This window comes from Carassius carassius, chromosome 7 (assembly GCF_963082965.1).
Source record: "Carassius carassius chromosome 7, fCarCar2.1, whole genome shotgun sequence".
In the NCBI taxonomy this organism is placed as follows: domain Eukaryota; kingdom Metazoa; phylum Chordata; class Actinopteri; order Cypriniformes; family Cyprinidae; genus Carassius; species Carassius carassius.
In genome coordinates, this window is record NC_081761.1 from 12,681,326 (window position 1) to 12,707,190 (window position 25,865).

Genomic DNA, 25,865 nt, shown 5'->3' on the forward strand with positions numbered 1-25,865 from the left:
TATATGTTTTTATGTATATTATAATTAGTGGTGGGCCGTTATCAGCGTTAACGTGTTGCGTTACTGTGAGACTCTAATCAGGCGATAAAAAAATATCGCCGTTAATCTATTCTCTAATCTATAAATTGGGTTGGGAGCTGGGTCTATACTACGCGAGTTATGATGACTTTCACCTTGATATTTTAGTGTGGATGTGCTCGAGCGCGAGTCTCTCTTCTCGCGCACGGAATATAATGTGCGGAGCGCAAATCTCTTTTACACGTCTCTTTTTACGCGCTCTCAGATACACGTTGTGTTGATACACAATTTTCCCTGCAGTATGCCTGCACTTAAAACGTGTTCAGTGCAATCGCGAATCTCTCCTCTTCGCTTAAAGTAAGCGTGTATGAACATGTTTTAAGTGCAGGCATACTCTCTGAGCGAGCCCAGAGAAAATTCTTACAAGAGCAACGTGTATCTGAGAGCGCGCGCCCAGTTCCCGCGCGCAAGCAGAGAGATTCGCGCTCGCGCATTATATTAATGTACTTTCGCGCTACAATAATGTGCTCTCGACATTTGACAGGGAAATACACACCATACAGTTGTTTGCACCTTGTGCAATGTGGAAATAGTTTACAGCTTTCTCAAGCAGTTTGTGATGCATTTTGGAAACAGGAGATGAGCCCCTTGGTCTAATGCACCACCTGTCTTGAGAAACCCGTTCTCAAAGATTTAATGTTACTTTTAGTCATTATTTCATTTGGGCAACACACATATTCTGAATGCCTTCGGCAGATTTCAAATGAGCCATTTTAATCTAGATTAATCTAGATTAATTCCAAGATTACAGTGAGATTAATCTAGATTAAAAAATGTATATATGCCCACGGTCGGTCCACCACTAATTATAATATATATATTAGGTGTTTAACGGTACACATATTTATATCTTTGTCTGTCTTTGTAAGATCTGATTGCCTTTCATCCCTTCCTTTTTACTACCAGTTTTAATGAGAAATAAACATGAATGAACATTTCATGTCTCATGTAATCACTCAATGATTGTTTCAGGCACGGAAAGACATCAGTAAAACAGCTTTTAAACAAAATGTCACGTTCATTTAACTGGGCATGTCATCAGTGTCCACAGTTCATTAGTTTGCTGGAGAAATGAAGTATAGAGACCAAAATATTAGACTCATGATATTTTACTTTACCTTTTAGTGATTTTCTTATTCTTTTTTTATATGTTTAAGTAAATCTGTTATGAAACAAGTTATGATAGCCACTCTGCAAATGAATATATTTAAACAACATATAAAAAAGTTCTAATTTAGAAGTTAATTTTAAAAAACTGCATTTCGTGCAGTTTGCATACAATTTTTTAAGTTGAGTGTTGATTATTATATTTAAAAATAATTATAAATATTATTTAAGTTCGGGCTCTGTTGTGATTACCTTATATAGTAATGTAAAAGGGAGAGATTGTAAGATTTTATACTTAAGAAAGTTTTAATTATAAATTTATTTATTTAAAGAAATAACTATTTTTTTACACTAAACCACCTTCTAATAAAAAAGCAATTTCAAGTTTAGTCCCCCCCCCATATATATATATATATATATATATATATATATATATATATATATATATACATATACACACACACAGTACACACTGTACTTAATAGTAAAAAAATAGTTTCTATGGTTTGCTTAATGTATGCTGGTGATTTAGTTGTTTTTTTCTCCAAGTAGTATTGGCTTTCAACAGCTGCTAAATATATGTTCTGATTATGGGATCAGATATGATGTGCAATTTAAATAAATTCTTAACTTTACAGATATGTGATGCCATCAGCATCTCTTGCAACCCAAGTGGGGTTGTGGCCCCAGGGTTCAGAACATTTGATCTACCATTTACTGACTTTAACAAAGGTAGATGAATAGTTGAAACACCATAAACAATAATTAAATGCATAGCTGAGAAAAGACTCAGGTAAAGAAAGCAAATGAAACAATAAACATCCTATTGTGCTTTTCTGTCTCAGCTATAGAGCGCGTGCACGTGTGAGTCCTCTGTCACGTCTGGTGGTGTCTGTAGTTCACTGGCAGACTGTGGGCTGTGATGGACAGGAAGAGGACTTACTGCAGTGCAATCACACCTTCTGGAACGGGGGAGAGTGTGTTAACCGTCACGCGGCTGCCGTCTCTTGCACGCCAGTGGAGGGTATGTACACGCTCATTCACTTTTTAACATAAACACTCTCAAGCTAAGAGAAAATTATTTGAAATGTGTGTGTGTTCAGCTTCAGTGTTTGTCCCAGTACGTCTCTCTGGTGGGCCATCAGCGTATGAAGGCAGAGTAGAGGTGTATCATGCAGGACAGTGGGGCACAGTGTGTGATGACCAATGGGATGATAATGATGCTGAGGTGGTCTGCAGGCAGCTGGGGTTGGGGTAAGACACACACACACACACACACACACACACACACATAAATGTAAATGAGTTGAATTTTACAAATTTGTTCACTTGTCATGTGTCCAAATCCCATTCAGTTGTTTGGCTGTAATGGAATCAGATCCATTAAGATGAATATATAAGAAATATAATAATTTAATCTTATTGTAGTACTGAAATCGGGAGACGCATCAGACAGCTCAGCATTCATGTATATGTTTACTTGTCATTCAATGCATAGTGAATGTCACATGAGAACGAATGAATTCAGACACAGCTGTAGACACCACGGAGCTTATTACATTACATTCATGTTATGTCCCATATGACGAAAAATACTTGAAATCTGATCTGACTTGGACTGGAATGCACTGAATCGTATTTCAAATCTCATATGCATGTGGTTTGGATTGGGTTTGTTTTTTAATCAAATGAATCACACGGTATGATGATCTTTTGATCAGAAAAATCACAATTATAAACAAATAATTATATTTGTACTAAATTATATTTGTATATATTCATATATTTTGTTAATATGTATCTATTTTGATTTTCAGATCTGATTCAGTTGTTTTGTAATTGAATCAGATCCATTCAGATAGTAAATATCTCAGTAAATAATTTAGTCTAGTCTGGTAAATCTACATCGGTTGCGATAGTAATGACAAAAAGAGATATAAAAGGAGAGGAAATTTCATTTCTTTCTATCTTGCCATGGTACTGAAGTTATTACATGCATCAGACAATATTCATACAAAAGCTTATTTGCCATTCAATAACATGGTGAATGCCACTTATGAGAAAGAATGAATTAATTCATAAGACACTAATGGTGGTGGATGAGGAGATACATCCTGACAATGTAAAGTGCTTTGAGTGCTTAGAAAAGCGCTATATAAATGTAAGGAATTATTATTATTTATATTACTGAGCTTTGTGAAGGCCATTACATTCATGTTGTGTCTTATATGACAAGAAAAAAAACTTGGACTGGAATGTGCTGAATCACATTTCTAACTATATATTTTGGTTTGGACTGTTTTTTAATCCAAATAATTACATTAATTTCATGATGTGCTGATTAACTGATCACAGCTGAATCATAATTCTAAACCAATATTTATTTTTTTATTTTACATTTTTTATTAATATTATATATTTCATTCAAAATTAATTCATTATTTTTAATTCATTATTAATCCATTAATTGACAGCCCTACAAAAAAAATCACAAAACAAATTCTGCCTGTGTGAACAAAGCCATAGAGGCTTGACCTGGTTTCTTGGGAACAAGCTGTCTATTTAGAGGAACACCAGGGCGTTCTTACAACCAAGATGTAAGTGTGAAAATAGAAGGAAGATCGAGAGGAGGTAGGAGTGTTAGATGGAGAGAGGGGAAGAGAGGAGTAGAGTGTCTTCTCTGCATAAAAATGTGAAGTATTTTCTTGGGAGGTTCCTGACACACAAAGCCAAAGTGTTCTCAGTAAGAGAGTGAGAGTGTGAGAGACAGACAGAAAATGAAGATAATGAGAGGATGAGAGCCAGAGGAGCACAGAATGAGAGGGCAAAGAGGCGTAAAGGGTGATTTAGAGGGAGGGAAGGAATTACGGAGGAACGGAAAGAGAGAATGGAAAGATCAAGATGTGAATCAGGTTGATTGTTTCAAGCATTTCAACTATATTATACTGACGGGCGTAACAAATGGTGCCCAAAAGTGAGTTTTGCAGGTGTGTGCGAGTTTGTATAATAATCGCTCATGTGAAGGGCTCTCTGTTGGATGGAAAAACTGCTGTGAAATAAAACACGTGGGTTCACGCACATGTTGGAGACTGCAGTTCCACTTCATTTGCCTCTCAACTTTCACTGATTATTGACTGCTGAACTTTGTGCTTGATCGCCTATTAATCACAGAAAGAATAAAAAAATATAGAATCTTATAGCACACTCTTAATGCGGCCCACTAGTGTACTTGAATTTATATTGTTTTGGACATGAGTGTTGCATCTACAGTATGTTTTCTCTTTCATTTCCTGTTATGTAGAGGCCCATTTTTACTGAAAATCAATGTGAATCAAAAAAGAGGTATCATATTAACATAAAAAATTGTAATAGACTGAATCAAGGAGTAATTTTATCCTTTAGGGCTGTAATATATATTCATGTGCAATTTCAGTAAGAAAGAAATTCCCGTTCATTAAACAATAGACTGTTCTGCTGTCACTTTCCAAACTTTTTATGTCATTTACTGCATAAGTGAAAGAGAACAGCCTCAAAAAACAAAAAAGCACCAAATTACACAATTACCATGTTTGCGATAGGGTCTGTAGCTTTGCGTTTGCAGAGTGAAAATGTATTGTCTGAGCAGGCTGTTGTGATGAAGTACATATGAGTGTTTATTTTGAAAATAATATACTTTAAAATAATATACTTAAGAACAAACTGAATGAAATTTTTCTGGACATTTAATTACATGTTAATTAAATAATAATAAATGCAATTAGCTGAACTATATTTGAACCACTTATCTTTTAGATGTAATTTCATATTTACATCAGTTGTCTTTGAGATATGTTTATATTATGCATGAATATTGAAACACTGTTAAAACTTATCATGTTTTTAAATATATTTGTAATTACACATTTGTACACATGGAACTTGCAATTGAGAACATTTAAAATACATGAACTATAATAAAAAATGTAATTTTAATGTAGACTACAGTAAAAAAAAAGATCAAGTACTTTACATGTGCTTTACTATGTTTTTATTTCTACAAATCAAAATACATCTACTTATTTAGAGGAAAACAAAAGATTATTAAGAACATAATTAGACATTATTAGAAAGTGCAATTTTTAAATGTGTACTTAATGTGTGTTAAGATACTTTTAAATGGGTTTTTCTCTGATTAATATTATTTCTACAACTACAGTTTTTGCTAACTACTTTTATCATTTAAAGTACACTACAAGTGTACATTCAGCACAATATCTTATTGCACTTATTTTACACAAAGGATGTTATAATTTCCTCAGTGTGAGAAGAAGCTCATCTGAATCATAGTATCAAACATACTTGATATTCTTCTGTCTTCTGGAGGAACTTAGCAGGATTCTGAAGAGCTGCAGCCACCTGCTGTGAGATGCCTAACACAAACAACTCCCTCTGATTGACTATGTAAATGAATGACTGTAAATCAGCTAGAAAATCAGGTTGTGGGATGTCAGCTCTAATCTTTATCCACACAATGATTGTTTCTCTTTCTTTGAACTGTTAGGATCTTCTGAATTTTATATTAGTATTTATTTCTTTATAAGTATTGTTTTGTTTATTTTTTTTCTGATGTATGTGTACAGGGGCATTGCTAAGGCTTGGGTAGGAGCATATTTTGGCGCAGGCTCAGGGCGAATATTGTTGGATGAGGTGAGCTGCACAGGAAATGAGCTTTCCATAGAGCAGTGTCCAAAAACTGCCTGGGGGGAGCACAACTGTGACCACACAGAGGATGCTGGAGTGTCCTGCATCCCACTTACAGGTACACATGTACATATATATATATAAGTATGGACAACACCTGTGTGAGAAACAGACTTATAATTTTAATATACTGTATATATATATATATATATATATATATATATATATATATAGACACACATTAGGGGTGTAACGGTACGCAAAAAATCACGGTTCGGTACGTACCTCGGTTTTAAAGTCACGGTTCGGTTCATTTTCGGTACAGTAAGGGAAAGAAATGCAAACATTAAACTGCTGGTTGTTTATTACTATAATTTTTTTTTAACAATTTGTTTACAATTTTATTTTAAGTTTATTTTTTTAACTACTTTTTAATAAAATATATATAAAATAAAAAAAATAAGAAATAAAATACTGCTGCAAAGTTCTCCACTAAATAAAATACTCTCAGTCTCAAACCAATATCATATAATAAAATATAATGAAAAATATAAATAAATAACTATGATTACAGTGCAGCATTACCAATCCCAGCTTGTAGGCCTGCTCATATTTAAAAATATATATAACTTTTACAAAGTGTAAAGTGCAGCATGAACAGTTACAGTTTTTAGACCTGCTCAGATTTCGTGTTGGCCCGATCGGAATTAAGAGCAAAGGTCTGTTTAAATGCCGACGGGAGCTGCGTTTGAATTACAATCGTTTTTTTTCCCTAGTTGTAGTGATGTTCACACTCGCGTGATGCCTTTTGAAAACCTTAGGCCGGTGACACACTGGCATATTGCACCTGTCAAACATAGTCTACTTTGCCGTCAATACTGTTGATGGTGTCCTTTATCAGTAGGCTTTATATTTATGCTCAACATGAAGTATAGATATTGTTGTCGTGAAGACAAGATCCTGGTCTGTCGGCGGTCTCCCTCTATGTCATATTACAGTAGCAGCAGCGCGTCAGGCATGATTCTGGTGTGTGAAGACACAGAAAATGCGAAGCAGGTGTCACGCAACTGACAAACAGCAGAAACGCCACGCTCACGCCACGCAGCCAGAGTGTCACCGGCCTTAGAATCAGCTGCAGGGCGGGATTTGCGCTGAACGCGGAGACTTCCGCCACTTAATATGTTCGTTTGGAAACACGAAAATGTATATGTTCCGCAAACAAAATATTGCATTTGGTACGCACTTGCACCGTACCGAAAGCCCTGTACCGAAACGGTCCGGTACAAATACACATACCGTTACACCCCTAAAATATATATATATATATATATATAAATATATATATATAATTATCATTCTCTGTCTCAATCTTTGTCTGAAATGGTCCTTTTAGGGGACATTTAAAGACGTTTTTAGAGTTTGGTTAAATAAATGCTCCTTTTGTACCTGGGAGGATGTTTTATGCTTTGAAACTTGCAGGATGTTAATGGCACAAAGACCTCTTACAGTACATGTAAATTTTTTTTTGGTTTTACATTTATTGTCTCACCTGAGATTGATGATAGAAGCAGGTTTAAAGAGAGCATCTCTGTCTCTGTCAGATGGTGCAGTGCGTCTGGTTGGGGGTGTGAAGGGTTATGAGGGAAGACTGGAGGTTCATTACAGAGGTCAGTGGGGGACCGTGTGTGATGATGGCTGGACACAAACCAACACACAGGTCGTCTGCAGGCAGCTGGGCTTCAGGTATTATTTTTTAATATGTATTTTTGATTTGATTGTCAGCATGTTTATTATTGACTCCTTTGCTTTGCTTATTGTGTTGTGTTTATGTAGGTCAGGGGAGAGTGTGTCGGCAGGGCGGTTTGGGGTGGCGGCGGGTCCCATTCTCCTGGATGATGTTAAGTGTACAGGAAAAGAGCCCACAGTAACACACTGCAGCCGGAGAGGCTGGTTCAAACATGACTGCACTCACAACCAAGACATAGCCGTTGTGTGCAACCCCCAACGCTCCAGACACGGAGTGCCCAACAGTAAGAGCTCTGACACACTCATGTACACACACTATTAAACTGCTATTAATGTTAGATTTAAGAATATTTAAATATATATGATTTGTTTTTACTTATTATTAAACCACTGTTAATGACAAAATACACTCTTTATTGCAAGTAATTTTAACTGATGAGTTGTTTACACAAATTAGACTCAGAAATAAGATCCATTTTGTAGAATGGCCCTTAAAATACTCTTATGTGCACTCCATATGGTTCTGATACAGTATGTGAGGTAATATACTTTTATATGACCACTTCAGAGTTATGCTGACTATAATGGGGAGGTTGTGGTGATGCCTCTACACCTGTAGCTCATGTAGCACCCATTTACGCACATATAAAACCTGAATTCCCCGTCAGAAGGCTGAACGTTATATTACACACACTACTACATATACATTTATGCAAAATCCAAATGGAGAATTATGATCTAACAGATCTTTAGTAAAAATGTATCTCTGATTTCTTATTTGGACTCAGCTTTGATTTAGCATTGTGTAAAAACCACCTCAAGACAGACAGAACGAATTCTGCTAATGGTCAGAGGGCATGAAGTCATACGTTTAACAAGTACAGCTGCCACCAGCCTTATCATGGCTGACTCCTGCTGAGCTTCATAAAGAGCTGATGATTTTACCGGATCCAGACAGACTTAGTTAAACGTACATATGGAAAACACTCGTACACATCCAGATGACAGAATTCACAGAATTCATGAACATTAATTAAATTAACCTAAATGAAAACAATGGTAATTAGCACAATACAGCAATTGCATATATTTTTTTATTTAATATTTATTTATTATTTAAAATATAGTTAATTTTAATTACGTAAAAAAAGACATTAAGAAATTTCAAACCCAAGAACATAAATCAGTTCGGCAAAGACCATGTCAATTTTGTTGTAATATTTACAAAATAATAGACTGCTAAATATTTGTATGAATGCTTCTATACTGCAAGATCACAATTTTCCTGCCTTAATGTTCTTTTATTTTTGACACGGGTTCTTATTTTTTAGAGAAGTTTACCCTTCACATGCTTAACTACAAATTAAAAATCTGGTAACACTTTATTTTAAGATGTCCTTGTTGCATGTTACATGTACTTATTATAATAATAACAATAAATTATGTATAATTACATGCAAATAACCCTAAGCCAACCCCTAACCCTAACCATACAGTAAGTACAAGTATTTAATTAATATTACTCAGTACTTAAATTTATAATTACACTGTAACAAGGACACCTTAAAATAAAGTGTAACCAAATGTCCTAAGTGCGACTTATACATATTTGTTAAGTATACCAGTACTTTCACATTATTTTGCTGCTTTTCTCTTTTTCAAGCTTTCCACTTTTCCCCACAATCCTAGAACCCTTTTGTAAAATGAGGCATATACAGAAAAGAATATGTGTGTGTGTGTGTGTGTGTGTGTAATAGATCTTTATGGGCAGCAGGCCAGTCAGAGTGTGAGTAACAGTATGAGTGACAACACTGGAACTGGGAACCGGTGAGGAGTTTGTCAGTTGCATACTCACACATACACACATTAGAAACTATGGTTTGTGTGTAAATGCCCTGCTGCAGTTATTTTTCCTGCACTCTCTGGCTGATTTAACTTTATTGACTTTGGACAGAGTAGCCGGTGCTTTCAAGAGACTTCAGTATAGAGCAGATCTCCCTCTTTAATTCATCTTACTCAAAGGGATTTAGATGAGTGTGTTTTTGTGTATAAACTTAAGACTAAAGAAGTCTCCAGTTCTTAGTATTCTCATCAAACACATTTCAGCATTCTTTTTAATGGACACACACACAAAAATCTAAAGTGAAAAAGAAAAACTAAATGGCTTTATGTGATAGTATATTTCAGAGTTAAATATAACATTTTTGTTTAGGAATTCCATTTTCCTATAGAGTATGTACCTGGATGTCTCCAAATTGATTTTTTGTGAAATTTAGCTACCTTCTGGAGACATTTTTGTTTTGTATTGCTGTTTGTTACTACCCTAAGTGTTTCCTCCTGATTTGCTTCTTAAATTCATCTTGCATGCACACACACAAACATACTGGACTTCCCCTGTCAAGTTGATGGTTTTATGAAAATGTGGTGCATGTAGCTCTATGGGAAACTCTCAGAGCTTTAATAATGTTTCCTTTTTACTGATTGAGCTTAAACGTAGTTCCTACTTGCCTGTGAGCCACATGGAATCCATCTGTGGTCTGTGCTCACAAAACTCAGATCTTCACTGGACCGGAACACCCGTCCTTCACAAAGTCATTCATTTCAGTTAGTAGTACTCTCAGCTCAATTTAACTAATTTGATCATGCTTAAAAGCTTTCTGCAGAAATTAACAGATTTCTCTACTAAATCAGCAAAGTGATGTCTGATGTGATTAACAGGAAATATTCTGTCAGTTATGCTGCTATTGCGACTCCATCGACTTAATTTTTAATGGATGATTACTCAATATCTATATCTGGGTCTCTTTATCTCTCTCTCACCATATAGTGTACACTACCATTAAAAAGTTAGGATCCGTAAGATATTAAAAAAAGCAAGAACAATTTAAATTGGTCAAATATGATGAGTAAGACATATAAAGGATTCCTGTTGTACTTTCTATTTATCAAAGAATTCTGAATATATCGCATTTAAAAAAAATATCAAGATTGATAATAATAAGAAATGTTTCTTGAGCGCAATATAAGTATATTAGAATGATTTCTGAAGGATCGTGTAACACTAAAGTAATGGGTGTAAATATCTAAAAAAGTATTTTATAATATAACTTTTACCGTATTTTGGATCCAATAAGTGCAGCCTCGGTGAGCATAACAGACTTTATTTCATTAAAAAACCTTACACTCTAAAAAATAAATGTGCTTCACGATGTCATAGAAGAACCTTTTATTCTAAATGGTTCTATAAAGAACCTTTAACATCTGAAGAACCTTTTTGTTTGACAAAAGGTTCTTTGTGGTGAAAGAAGGTTCTTTAGATTATAAAAAGTTAAGAAAGAGATGGTGCTTTAAAAAACCTTTGACTGAATAGTTCTTTGTGGAACCAAAAATGGTTCTTCTATGGCATTGCTTGAAGAACCTTTTGAAGTACATTTATTTTTAAGAGTGTACCGACCTCAAACCTTTGAATTGCAATATATAAGAATGAAAGATGGCCAATGTATATATACAAACACTCAGGTTCTCGCTCAGCAGAATGATGTCCAAATAAATAAAAGCTTTCTAAGAGTGCTTTTTGGAGTGTTTTTCATGATGTCTCCTCAACAGAGCTGATGAAGAGTAGAGAACATCTGAATAAAACATTTCAGCATGGATGGTTATCACATGTGAGTGTGTGTGTGTGCTGCTGGTGCTGAAGGCTTTATGAAGAAAATTTTATTTAATAAAAAGGTCCTTGAGTAACCGCTGACAGTGAGACATGACTGTGAGAAATGAACTTCAAGCTTTAGGAATGATTAGTATTGCAGATGTTCATAAATGTGTATGTTTTGTTAACATAGAATATGTAGCAAAGCAGTAAGCCATGAGAAGCTGTGCACTAAGTACTATAAATTGACTCAGGTGGTAATAATAATAATCAAACTTGTAAATCTAAAATAAGGCTGTTCATGGTTGTAACGCAATAAAGCAACTTGGCACATTCATTTGTTTCAGCTATATTGTGCAGTCATGCCTATGCATAGATTACTTACTTTATCCAATCAGAATTTAGAATCAGAACTATCAGTTTTATAAACACATTTTGCTATATATTAATTTTGGCTGCAAATGTGTATGAATGTGTGGTTAGTAAGTCATGTTTTCTTTTTCTTGCACAGAGAGTGTCACTGATATTGCTGACGGGTCTGTAGCTGCTGATTGATTGTGTTTGTGTGTGTGTCTGTGCGTCTCTGTGTTATGTGTAAGTGGAGGCAGGTGTTCCATGAGTGGAAACCTAAAACTGTCCCTCCAGCACCAAGTGTTTTTTATTCCTCTTACTGTGTTACATGCGCGCACACACACACACACACACACACACACACACACACACACACACACACACACACACACACACACACACACACACACATATGGATGCAAGTTGTCCTTCCATAGCCTCCCTCATTTCCTCTATTGTTTAAATTAATTTCAGATAGTAAATTTAAGTGACATTCATTGTATGGACACCTTTCTATCAGGTATGCCTGTGAGACTGGTGGGCGGAGAGAATGAGAGAGAGGGGCGTGTGGAGATCCTGGTGGCTGGCCAGTGGGGGACGGTTTGTGATGACGGATGGACGGATCGGGATGCAGAGGTGGTGTGCAGACAGCTGGGTTACAGGTGACATCAACATTTCAGGGTCAGCTGAATAGCCGTCTATGTTGAGTCATGTTGTCATGTCATATAATGCCTGTAAAATGAAGGTAGAATAATGTAATGTTGACAATGCCTGAAATGTTAAATTTTATGTATGCACACTTAAATACACACACTAAAGCAATAAACAAAATAAATGAGGTTTGATGACAAACTTTGATATTGGCTTGACAAAGCCTGGTTTGAAAGTATGAAATAGTTTTAAAAGTTTAGGTTTGAAGGTTTTATTGTCAGAAAGAAAGTCAGATGAAAACAATTCAAATCTCACAAAGGCCATATTAGACCATTTTAGGTCCCATTTAACCCCATTAAAACATATCAAATCAGCTCGGTCCCCAGTAAACCTATCCAGACCCAGTTAGATCACTAAAAACCACATCAGACCACAATTGCACTGCTAGCATGATCTAGATACTGTAGTGTTTCTTAACAAGTGTTCTTAGGCATTGCTATCATGTTAAGTAGTGTTAGCATGATGTAACATTTAGCGAACATGTTTTAGCAATGTCCTAAAATATGACTATTTTTCATGAAAAATTACTAAAGCATTTTGATAAAGAATTTAAAACCTTGTGCTTTATTGTGTTTGAGGAGAATACGCCCAGGAGAACGGAGAGAGAGAAAGAATTCACCTCCTTCACAATAGACAATTCGTTTCACAATAGATTTATTTAGCAATAGGTTCTGGTCTATTTCATGAACAGTTTAGTTTTTTGTTTGGAAGTTGTCTTATAAGTTCAGTTGTGAATCATGCATATATGTTATTGTTGAGTTCGGGTTACAAAACTGAGAAGACCGTCAGATTTACACACACTAATGTGATCAACACCTTCCCTCACGCACACCTCCTGAGGGGGGGTCAGAGGTCAGGTTATGACACTGTAACTGATTCTCATATCTGATGAGCTCACTTTTCTCTGCTGGAGTTGGCGACACTTTGCTCTTGTTATGTTTGATATTCTGTGCTTGCCTGTGTATGTGTGTGTGTGTGTCACAATATATGTTCCTCTTGAGTGAATACACCCAGAGCCTACACAGATCTCTTATTGTTTAGTGTTTGTAGGTTAGATTGAGAAAGGAACTAAACCTAGTTTATGAATGTGATTCTGACTGGTAAACCAATTAATAATTAATTTGTTTTGGTTAATTGAACTTTATACAACAGCAGTGTTATTTTAGTATTATTTGTGTAATATTATAATATTTTCTTTTTTTTGAACTTTTAATATATTTTCAGTTCTTATTTTTATTTTATTTTAGGTTGTAGTAGTGAATTTGTTATGTGCTTCTGTAAATATATATATATATATATATATATATATATATATAAATATAAAAAAAAAATTCTTTTTCTATTTAGTTACATTTTTGTATTACTTTTTATACTATTTTACCTTTTTAAAGTAAAAAATAACAACCTCTTTTGAAAGGTACAAAAATTTATTACAATGTATCTTTAACTGTCATTTTTTTTTGCAGTGGGCTGGCTAAAGCTCGTGTAATGGCGTATTTTGGAGAAGGTGAGGGGCCAATTCACTCTGACAATGTAAAGTGCACAGGTGGGGAACATTCGCTGATTGACTGTATCAAACAACCATTTGGGACACACAACTGCCGCCATAGTGAAGATGCCGGTGTTATTTGTAACTATGGGTTACAGAAGGATTCTCCTGAGGTCAAAGGTGAGGTCCTTCATCTTCTCATAGCTACAGCATTCACATATTTGATACTGGCAAGGTTTAAAGGGATATTTACCCAAACCTGTATGAATGTCTTTCTTTGATGGAACATAATTGGAACATTGGAGTAGTTTATTAGTATCAGAAAAGTAGTCCATGCTGCATAAATACTCTGTTTAACAACTCATTTTGTGCTTTTACAAGAAAGAAATTCATATGGTTTTGAATTGACATGGGGAGGAAATGATGACAGAATTTTCATGTTAGGATGATCTGTTTCTTTAAAGGGGTCATATGATGTTGCTGAAAAGAACATTATTTGGTGTATTTAGTGTAATGCAATGTGTTTATGTGGTTTAAGATAAAAAAACACATTATTTTCCACATACTGTACATTATTGTTTCTCCTCTAGAGATTCAAGATTCAAGATTTTTATTCGTCACATACAAAATTATATATAGCATATATAACCAGCAGTGAAATGTGAGTCAGGTCCGCTCCATGGACAGTGCAATTATTAAATATACATAAATATAGCTATGTAAGAATGAAATAAAAGTAAACAATAAAAATATAAGAAAAATTAAAAAAAAAGATGTATATTGTAGAATTAAATATAGAACGCAAAATAATGTGCATGAAAGTAAACTGTAGTCTTAAATATTAAGATATACAGGGATGTACAATGTGCATTATACTGTAGTCTTAAATATTAAGATACACAGGAATGTACAAGAAGCAAATGTGCAAACAGGGTGACACTGTCAGTGTGTCTATGTGAGGTAGTGAATGATGAATATCTTACTGATAAAGTGTACATTAAGTTGAGGCATGAGGATGTTAAGAGGCTGGTTTTGAGTTTAGGAGCCTGATGGCCTGGGGGACGAAACTCCTCCTGAGTCTCTCGGTTTTTGCCATCAGGCTACGGAAGTGCTTACCAGATGGCAGCAAAGTGAAAAGATGGTTACTGGGGTGGGTGGAGTCTTTGATGATTTTAGCAGCTCTGCTTCTGCAGCGTTTGAGATAGATGTCCTGCAGAGAGGGGAGAGCAGACCCTGAAATGCGCTCAGCTAAGCGCACAACTCTCTGCAGGGCTTTGCAGTCTTGACTGGAGCTTTTTCCATACCACACTGAGATACACTGAGTCAATACACTTTCTATATCCCCAGAATAGAAAGTTTTCAGGATTGCTGGTGAGACCCTGAATTTCCTCAGCTGTCGCAGATGGTACAGTCTTTTCCTAGCTTTATTAAGCTGTGTTTGAATGTGAGTAGTCCAAGTCAGGTCCTCGGAGATGTTTACACCAAGGTACTTGAAGCTGCTCACCCAATCCACAGGGGTCCCGCTGATCATAAGAGATGTATAGGGCTGAGGCTGTCTCTTCCTGAAGTCCACAATCAGTTCTTTAGTTTTGCTCACATTCAGAAAAGCGTCTGACTGGCCAAGTATCCCGTGTGTTATGATTAGCCGAATGACCTCTAATGTGTGACGGAAATGTTACGCCCCTCACCATACTGTGATGCCGTGTCCCGGTCAGAACACCTGGGTGACAAGACAAAAACAATAAAACCCATTATAAACGAAGCATTTGTTTCATCCAGTGGGGACATAATTTACTGATTATAAAGACTTATTCTGTCTTTTTAAATGTGACGTTGCACATTGCGCCGCGTAAACAAAATCATGCATGCATTTTGTGCAGTGCTACTCTACACTGCTCAAAACTTGTGTTTGAATCATCAGTGGCAAATCTTTTAAATATGAAAACATACTTAAATGCTGTGAGTCAGAAGTGCCAGACTGTCCTTGCAAAGTTTGAATTGCCCTCCTTAATAGAGACAACCTTCATGCATAGCCTTCAGGAAACAGTCATCTGTAAAATGCACTGCACACAAAGTAGGCCAATCAAAGTAGTTTTGCTTTCACAACGGAACACACAGTGTCTCCACGACATGGAGGCAGCGGCAACAATACTACAGTGACCTCATCCATGCATGAACAGCTTGTAACACTCCAAAGAGAAAGGAAAAGTTGAAATTGCGTCATATGTCCCATTTAAGACACATTAAAAGAACTGCAATTAAATGACCATTGTTGGACTTTACAAGACTTGCATATAAATCACTGACTTGATTGTAATTGATGTTCTTTAAGATGCAGGGAAAATGTGTATTTTGCAGCAACATTTAAATATATAAATATAAATAATCCTGGAGCCTCATTTATAAAATGTTGTGTGGAACCCATTGTACATTTGATCTAAGAATATAAAATATTCTTACGTGTGATTCAGGGAAACACCAAAAACCACGCATACACCTTTCTTCCAGATGTGAAATCACAAATGGTCTTGAAACTGTGCCCAGCTAAATGGTTTCAGATCTCATCTTAGAAAACGGCCCCTAATTAATGTCATGAGCATATAAAAGGGCACCAGTCAACATCCAAATAATTTACTTGAGAATGTTGCAAGTGGCAAGAATTAGATTAATTATTAATTGATTAATTAGAAGCATTACTTCAACTCTGCTCTGAGGAAACTTGTGAATGTCTGCTTAGAACCTGGAAAAGCACTTTTCCATGTCAAAGATCATATTTATAAATCTGAACACTGGCGTAGATTTTAGCATATGCACACTGTAAGATCAAACGTGTGTATGTGTGTTTTATAGATGAGGCCCTTGGACAGTGGTTTTGAAGGATAGATTTAGGGATCCTCACACCTGTAAAAATACTTGAAACCACCTAAAGGAAGAGTGAAAGATGGAAACTATCACCTGAGTAGGATGTGCTCTACTTTGTGCTGACATAGAGTGTGTGTTACGTCTGCTCTAGAGGATGTGGTTTGGCTCGCCATCTCATGATCACCGACACTTAGGCTTTACTTATGTTTTGTTATTCTTATCAATCTAATAACTCTAATGCAAGGGAATCCGGCCTGCTTTCTCTATTAAACCATAAGGACAGATAAGCTACACATACAAACACAATCTTTCTGTGTTATTATTTTATGTAATACCAGCCTACATTTTTAGGTCCTTCAAGCACATCTGTATATACGCACAAACACAGATGAACGGTCTCTGAACTCTCACAGATCCATGCAGATGAATGCCTTATTTCACAAATCTAAAATATATGTTTTGCACTGCATATAGAAAATTGAGCCTATTTTATTTTATTTTTATTTTGTAATGCTGTAATACTAAATAATATTGTTATTTTATGTACATCATTTTAATACATCTAACAAAAAATATGATTTCTCATTTGCTGTGAAATAAGACCAAGGCAGATGTTCCTAAGAGATTTCGTGAGATTCACCCATAAATTCTTTATAGAAATTTGTGTTTGTGTTACATTGCAGAGGCAGTGGGCTCCATGTGTGGTCTAAGACCCTCTCATATCCGTCAGAAGAGAATAATAGGAGGAGAAAACTCGCTACGGTATACAAACATCTTTGACATAACAAATTACACATTTTAGAATTATTGTTTATGTGGTCGCAATGAGAAAACGAATGTGCAATGCGGTTTAAATGCAAATTGATAGTGTTTGTGTGTGTGGTTTAGTGGGGGCTGGCCGTGGCAGGCAGCTGTGCGCTTACGGGGGTCTCAGGCAGACGGACGGTTGGTATGTGGAGCCACTTTGATCAGCAGCTGCTGGATCCTCACCTCTGCTCACTGCTTTAAGAGGTACTCACACACAAATATGGACAGGGACAACTTCATTCTCTCACACATCTGAAAGGCATAAATAAAGTCCACCCATTCACACACAAATAAATACACACGCTTCTTTGATGCGTTTCCAATTTTCCACTTGTGACTCACTTAGCTAACACAAAATAGTCTGAAATACAATCAAAACATTTCTAATTGTCCATTTTAGACAATATACCTTCTTCCCACACTTCCTCTGTATCCTGTGTCTAATTATGTGACCGTTATTTGTGACTTGCAAATAAACACTCTTCGTCATTCCAGCTGCAAAACAAACATAATTAAATTATAATTAAAATTCAGTGAGCGAGGCAAAGCAATCAAACCAAAGTATTCTTTAATGAAAGTAGATCTATATAAGAAATCACCTTTCTTTTAAAATACAAAATAATACCCTGTTCCTCTTTTCAAATAAAATGTCAAAATCAACAATGCAATATATACAAGCGAGGTGTAAATCAATGTACTTTCCTCTGATGACTCTCTATTGAACAATTTATCAGCTACCTCTTTAACTCCACAAATTATTCAAGGTAATTTTTGTGAGAAGAATAACAATATGTAATATTAATAATTTCGACAGAAGCCTAAATTACAGTGAGAAGCTAAGTTCAGCTGGATACTTCATATTCTCTCAATGTCTTAATATTTATTGCAGTTTAGTAAAAATGTAGCTCAAGTAATTTGTGTGGTTGGCTTCACACAAAACATCACTTTTACCACTGCTGTGCCAAATATTTCTTTATTCCAACAGAGTCAAAAACTGCAAACTACACAAATGTGGAGTGCCTTTCTTCAGCATATATCTTATTGTTTTTTAAGCACTTCGGGCAAACAAAGTTATTTGCTTACAGTATTTGTAGAAAAAAAGAACCCACACTTGACTGTCAATGGAGTTTCACTGATGTTACATTTGTAGATCCACAAAAACTAAATGCCCAAAGTAATAGTTTTAAATAAATGAATAATAATAATAATAATCAATGTCTTTAAGGCAAATTTGTTCCTCATAAGGACAAACTCTCATGGGAAATATGAAAAAGCCTCTAGAACAAACAGGGTTGCAGGGCTGATATTTTAAAAATGAAAAATTAGACTGCTTGTTGCTAGGCAATGATACATCCATCCATCCATCCCAAAATTAGCCACAGACCCTTCATGCATCGTTTGATGAGTTTTCACCACAGGGATAAAACGTTATAGCTGTTTACATTAAAGAAAAATAATAATAGTTGGCCGGAGGAAAATGAATAAAAACATGTTCACACAAACACTTCCCACTTCCCTCAAGGATCAGACTTGTAAATGATCTGCCTTCAGTTCAGACCTGTGCTGCATTTCCACATTACTGTCAAGAATGTACATTAGTGGTAGTTTCCAGAGCCATTTAGTTTTTTTTTTTTTTTTTAAATAGCCTCGGTAGAGATACTATGGCAGCGTGAGAGGTTTAAGTAATATTGGATCTGTTTTTTATCAACCAGTCCAAGCACTGAGCCTTCAAAATATGATCCATGACATCAGACTACTGCTAAAGTTACACACACACACACACACACACACACACACACACACACACACACACACACACACACACACACACAGAGCTATAAATCTAGATATCTTTGTGGCCCCCACCCTCTTTTTCCTCAGACACGTACACTCACTTTTTCAAGAATGCAATTGATAGTGTGCAGAACAGCATAACAGTTGTTTTAAATCATTTGAGATCATTTAGCTCTAGAGGACTAAAGTTAGTCTCTCACTTCCGAGTTTACGGAGGGTAGCATGACATTTGTGCAAAAATAGCATGTACAAACACACTCACATTAGCGTTAAACTATTTTCATGCTGCGTGCCCAGTTGATGGCCAACGTTAATTGAACTTTGGGGTTACAACCGGCGTGGAATTAAAGGATTGAGAAAGCAATATGCTAAAGTCAGCCCTAATGACGGAACTGCAGCCATAATGTACAACCTAAGAGTTTGAGAGCTGTCAACAGATCCAGCTTCTGGAACTTGGTTAGACTAGTGAGCAAATGTGTGGTGAGTTACCAGTCCATAGAGTACTGAACTACTTCATCAGTTATTAACACTCTTTACGGAGATTTTTCATTGTCATATGAAATTAGATATTTACTTGTCAATGCTAATTTTCCCTATTTCTATATTTAAATTACATTTGATATTAGATTAACAATACTCATTTAAAGTTTATCTTTAATAAATTAATAACTTAAAGGAGAAGAAAAGTCATATAGTCTTATATATGTACACTCAGTTAAATGGTTTTATTCAAGTCAAAATAATATTTATTAACACTGTATAATTAAACCTAAATACATAAATGACAATGTATAACAATAAAACTACATTTTGTTATATTGAAATGCCTTTTAATTGCAGGTCACTACTTTGGGGGTCAGTAGGTTTATTTTTTTTTTACTAATGCTTTATTTAGCAAGCATCCATTAAATTGATTAAAACTGAAAAGAAATGTTTCCTGAGCAGCAAATCAGAATATTGGAATAGTTTCTGAAGGATCATGTGACACTGAAGAGTGGAGTAATGGCTGCTGAAAATTCAGCTTTGCTATCACAGGAAAATAACTTTTGAGGATAAAATTATTTGAAATTGAAACAATATTCGACAATATTACAGATTTTACTGTATATTAATCGAATAAACCCATAACTGTAAGTAATTAATACCTGAATATTTAGTATTATTAAAATAAAATGGATTTTATAATAGACTACTGGTTAATAAAGTAGGACAGTGGAGAGGCAACCGTAAACTATAGTGAGAATGGGTGGTGGATGTTACTGGAAAATGATCCAGATTCAAAGTTAGGTTCAAGTGCAGCATGCCAGAGCACTGCCCACTAGGCCATGTCTCAGCAGTAATAACATTTTAATAACCTCATTGAGATCAGTACTACAGTAAGGATTAATGTTGATTGCGAGTCTTAGAAGCTTAATATATACAGTGTCAGGCTCAGAACTGCCCTTTCCAGAACGAGATTTTGGGAATGTGGTGCTGATCCTGCTGCTTGACTACTAAGAGTGTCATTCCGGACAGGGCAGATCCTTTTTCCAGAAAAGACCTGACCGTGTAACGGGACACTGCTGTCTCTCTCTCTGGCAGCACTTACATATTTCCGTTACACAGCAATGGTTTCAATCACTAACAAGCAGAAAGGAGTGCACACACACACACACACACACACACACACACACACACACACACACACACACACACACACACATACACACACACACACACACACACACACACACAAACACACACACAGTCACTCTTTTTTCTTCTGTTTACCACTTTAAGTCAATTAAGATTCATATTGATCTTTAAGGTTTTATTTGTTAATGTAATGTTATACTTTGAATATTGAATATACATTTGTAGGACTTTCCCTTTTAGACGCAACATCTATGGGAGGAGAGTATTAAAATGAATCACGCAATGTGATTTACTAACGTTTTTGTGCTCGCCAAATTACTGGTATTTGCGCCATAAATGAATGCCCCAAAAAAGCACGTCTTACAATATCTTGTGCTTGAAATAGCTTCAATTGTTGTTGCTAGGAGAGGCACTGCAGAGAACAGAACAGAAAGTGTGCCAGAAGAACACATTATATATACTTGTTTGTCAGTTTACATGTAACAAGCTGCGCGGGTGTCATAAGTAGATCAAACTTAATATATTGCTTTATGTAAATGAGATGTTGTGTCTGTGTTTTGCACATTGTCAGTAAATCACCTGCAGAAATTTCCACACCCATCGGCGCTGTGTTGAAATTGCACTTGCATGATAATTTGCCCTGTTTGGTAAATCTGGCCCATTGTATGTTTTTTTTTCTATCCACCATTAGAGCACTATTATATGTATAAACCTGAGGAGAAAAATACTGTAAATGGCTGTCAATTAAATAAAATAATTGTAATTAATCTAGAATATTTGTACATTTTATTTAGTATTATTATTATGTGTTACATATATAATTGATTTTATTTTATAATTTTTTCCCCTTTGTTTTTTTTTACGTTTCCGTAGGTCCCCTTGTGACCCCTTTGGGTTCCTCAGACCCCACTTTGAAAACTTTCTTTGAAGAGATATGTCAGTCTCACCACAGTAAAGAAACCTTATAGTAGTCTATATTAAAGACTGGCAAGCACAGGAGACTTTCCGTTTCATGCGAAGACCTTTGTGAGTGTGATGTCATGGTGTTGGGTTTATGGAAAAAGAAAACTTCCTGTATATCTCTGTTTTCACCAACTGACCGCGAGTGTGGTTTTGTAAGTGTGTGTTTGTGTGTGTTAGTGCACATGGTTTGGCTTTGGGTCCGTAAGATCGGTTGACATGAACTTCCTGAAAAAGGGACCTGATTTGTCATGTGAGGGAGTTTGTGAGTGGCACATAGAGAAGTCATAAATCATCCTCTGATAATGAATTGAAAGCAAATCTGCAAAGGCTATTTGCTAGAGATGAAGATCTTTATTAGATGAAAACCGCGTGTGCTGTCTACTGTTCAACAGGTAATAACTTGGGCTACATTCGATTACAGTACACGATACCTCTGACATTAGTTTGTTGTACGTGTGACTTATAACAGAAGAGAACCAAGTTGAATGCAGCTTCCAAAAGACAAAAAATAGCCGATTAATATTTTATTAATATTAATACAATCACACCGACGTGAGAACGTTCAGTGAGTCATCAGCTGCTAAATTCAGATCTGCGTTCGCTGGCTGGCGCTGAGCCAGAGATAGATGCATTTTACAGCTCTGCACATTATAACCAATCACACACGATTCTGTTGAGCTTATGAATGCAATGGCCAATCAGAGGCGTTCAGATGAGTCATCGCTAAAATGCCGGTGCTTCCTTCACTCGCTCCTGACTGAATACTACCTCTTTCTGGCAAATTCTCTCGTCAGAAACAACAAAGTGCAGATGTGTGTACGAATCGGTAAATAAGATATTGATTTCACAGTGTTAACAGTTTCAGTGATTTTAATGGGAGTTTTTTGGGAGTGATTGAACTCTAGACTGTCAGTGAAAATGATTTTTGATAATGTAAATGTTATTTGCTCTCTTTATGAACAATGAAAGATTAGTAGCAGTTTTTATATCACATTGACTTTCAATGTTAAATTCACATTTAATATGAAGTCAGTCGTATTAAAAATATGTTATGGCATGACACCTATATCTGTAAAGTAAACAGACAGATGTTCTGTAACTTAAGGGTCATGTGAGGAGTTTTCTCTCTTCTCTGTGTCAGAGGTTATTTATACATATATAATACATACTTTAAAATATAATTTATTTCATGATGCAAATTCGAATTTTCATCAGCTGTTACTCCAGTTTTCAGAGTTATGATCCCTCAAAATATAAATCTAATATACTGTATTTTTTCGGACTATAAGTCGCACCTGAGTACAAGTCGCATCAGTCCAAAAACGTCATGATGAGGAAAAAACATATATAAGTTGCACTGGACTATAAGTCGCATTTATTTAGAACCAAGAACCAAGAGAAAACATTACCGTCTACAGTCGCGAGAGGGCGCTCTATGCTGCACTGTTGTAGACTTCAGGAGCACTGAGCAGCATAGAGCGCCCTCTGGCGGCTGTAGACGGTAATGTTTTTCTCTTGGTTCATTTCTCTTGGTTCATGTCAAATTAATTTTGATAAGTCGCACCTAACTATAAGTCTCAGGACCGGCCAAACTATGAAAAAAAAGTGCGACCTATAGTCCGGAAAATACAGTATTGATTTATTACCAGTGCTGGAAACAGTTTTGCTGCTTAATATTTTTTTGGAACCTGTGACATTTTGTTTAGGATTATGATAAAAAGAACACCACTGATAGTAAATCAACATATTGGAATGATTTCTGAAGAATTATGTGACATTGAAGACTTGAGTAAAGGCTGATGAAATATATATATTTATACACACACACATACATACATTTTATCTATATATATAAATAAAAATAGGCTCAGTATATATGACCCAAAGTAACTAGTAACTAACTACTTGAGTAGATTTTTTATCCGATACTTTTTTACTCTTACTCAAGTAACTATTCAGACTAGTACTTTTACTTTTGCTTGAGTAAATATTTCTATAAGTACTTTTACTTTTACTTGAGTAAAGTTTTTGGGTACTCTACCCACCTCTGACTGCTGTGCTGATTCAACTGCATTCAGCCTTTCTGAGTCCTGTTTGTATGGCCTCTTTCTTTTTTATTGTTTTTCTTGGGTGTTTTGCCTTAATTACAATCATATAGCAATGTTAATGGCCTACTGTCACAGTGTCTGGGTTGTGTCCCTGGGTTTCCACTAGATGTCCTCCTTTCTCACGGTGTCTGTCACCTTATCACTTCCTGTCTCCTTATTTGGTCACCTTCCTCCTTGTTTAGGTAATTGATTGTTCCCCACCTGTCTCCTGTTTCCCCATCATCCTTTTGTGTATTTATACCCGGTCTGTCTGAGTCTGTGTCACGGAGTCCTTGTGTATGTTTCATGCTTTCCGTAGTCTTGCCCTTGCCGTGTGTTATTGTCTGTTTTCATGTTGTTTGGATATTCTGGTTTTGACCCTGCCTGGACTGTTTATGCTTTTTGGATTGCCCCTAAATAAACCGCATACCTGCATTTGGATCTCTCCGTGTTTCTTGAATCCCCTACGTGACAGAAGGACTCCGTCGCACTGAGATCCAGCGGTATGTCTTTTTCCCGTTCCCCAGCCAAGATGGCGGAGCGGAGAGCTAAGTATCTCCGGCTGATCGCTCTCCGCCAAGAGGGCAATGAGGTGGGTGCCCTGGCACAGGTGTTCTGGTCCCTGGCCGAGGGTATGGGATACAACGATGCGGCCTTGAAGGACTACTTCAACGGCGGGCTGGATGATCCAGTGTCTCAGGAGGAGATGGTACATTTAGAGACACTGGACTACTGGGAGTTTGTGTACTATGTGCAGCATCGGCTTCTGTGGAATGCCCCAGCCACTCCGGTCTCTTCCGGTGGGGCGGTCCCCAGCCCAGCACCACTGCTCAAGATGGCCGCCAGCCCAGCGCCACAGCACAAGATGGCCGCCAGCCCAGCGCCACAGCACAAGGTGGCCGCCAGCTTGGGGCCACAGCACAAGATGGCCGACTCAACGCCTGAGTCTCCAGATAAGGTGTCACCGGCTCGCCAACATAGAGGGCGGAGGAGGAGGAGACAGGCGTCTACTGTTCCTCAAGGCCCAGAGGACGTTCCCGAGGCGGTGCCCGATGCTGTTCCGGAGACCGAGGCGGTGCCCGATGCTGTTCCGGAGGCCGAGGCGGGGCCCGATGCTGTTCCGGAGGCCGAGGCGGTGCCCGATGCCGAGGCGGTGGTTCCGGAGGCCGAGGCGGTGCCCGATGCCGTTCCGGAGGCCGAGGCGGTGCCCGAGGCCGATGCTGTTCCGGAGGGCGATGCGGTTCCGGAGGGCGAGGCGGTGCCCGATGCGGTTCCGGAGGGCGAGGCGGTGCCCGATGCTGTTCCGGAGGCCGAGGCGGTGCCCGATGCTGAGGCGGTGCCCGATGCTGTTCCGGAGGCCGAGGCGGTGCCCGATGCTGTTCCGGAGGCCGAGGCGGTGCCCGATGCCGAGGCGGTGCCCGATGCTGTTCCGGAGGCCGAGGCGGTGCCCGATGCTGTTCCGGAGGCCGAGGCGGTGCCCGATGCTGTTCCGGAGGCCGAGGCGGTGCCCGATGCCGAGGCGGTGCCCGATGCTGTTCCGGAGGCCGAGGCGGTGCCCGATGCCGAGGCGGTGCCCGATGCTGTTCCGGAGGCCGAGGCGGTGCCCGATGCTGTTCCGGAGGCCGAGGCGGTGCCCGATGCCGAGCCGGTGCCCGATGCTGTTCCGGAGGCCGAGGCGGTGCCCGATGCCGAGGCGGTGCCCGATGCTGTTCCGGAGGCCGAGGCGGTGCCCGATGCCGATGCTGTTCCGGAGGCCGAGGCGGTGCCCGATGCCGATGCTGTTCCGGAGGCCGAGGCGGTGCCCGATGCCGTTCCGGAGGCCGAGGCGGTGCCCGAGGCCGATGCTGTTCCGGAGGGCGAGGCGGTGCCCGATGCGGTTCCGGAGGGCGAGGCGGTGCCCGATGCTGTT

The 25,865-nt window shown here is 37.6% G+C and overlaps 1 protein-coding gene across 1 annotated transcript in view; it reads left to right on the top strand.

Annotated features, from left to right (window-relative positions):
- The window catches only part of LOC132143564 (neurotrypsin-like), a 37,549-nt gene that overhangs the window by 5,959 nt on the left and 5,725 nt on the right, over window positions 1-25,865 (top strand). Inside the window, exons 3-11 of the mRNA XM_059553904.1 lie at window positions 2,031-2,209; window positions 2,289-2,439; window positions 5,805-5,983; window positions 7,467-7,608; window positions 7,699-7,895; window positions 12,129-12,270; window positions 13,786-13,988; window positions 17,354-17,432; window positions 17,559-17,681. Coding sequence (XP_059409887.1) covers window positions 2,031-2,209; window positions 2,289-2,439; window positions 5,805-5,983; window positions 7,467-7,608; window positions 7,699-7,895; window positions 12,129-12,270; window positions 13,786-13,988; window positions 17,354-17,432; window positions 17,559-17,681 — 1,395 coding nt within the window. The remainder of the gene's footprint in view (window positions 1-2,030; window positions 2,210-2,288; window positions 2,440-5,804; window positions 5,984-7,466; window positions 7,609-7,698; window positions 7,896-12,128; window positions 12,271-13,785; window positions 13,989-17,353; window positions 17,433-17,558; window positions 17,682-25,865) is intronic.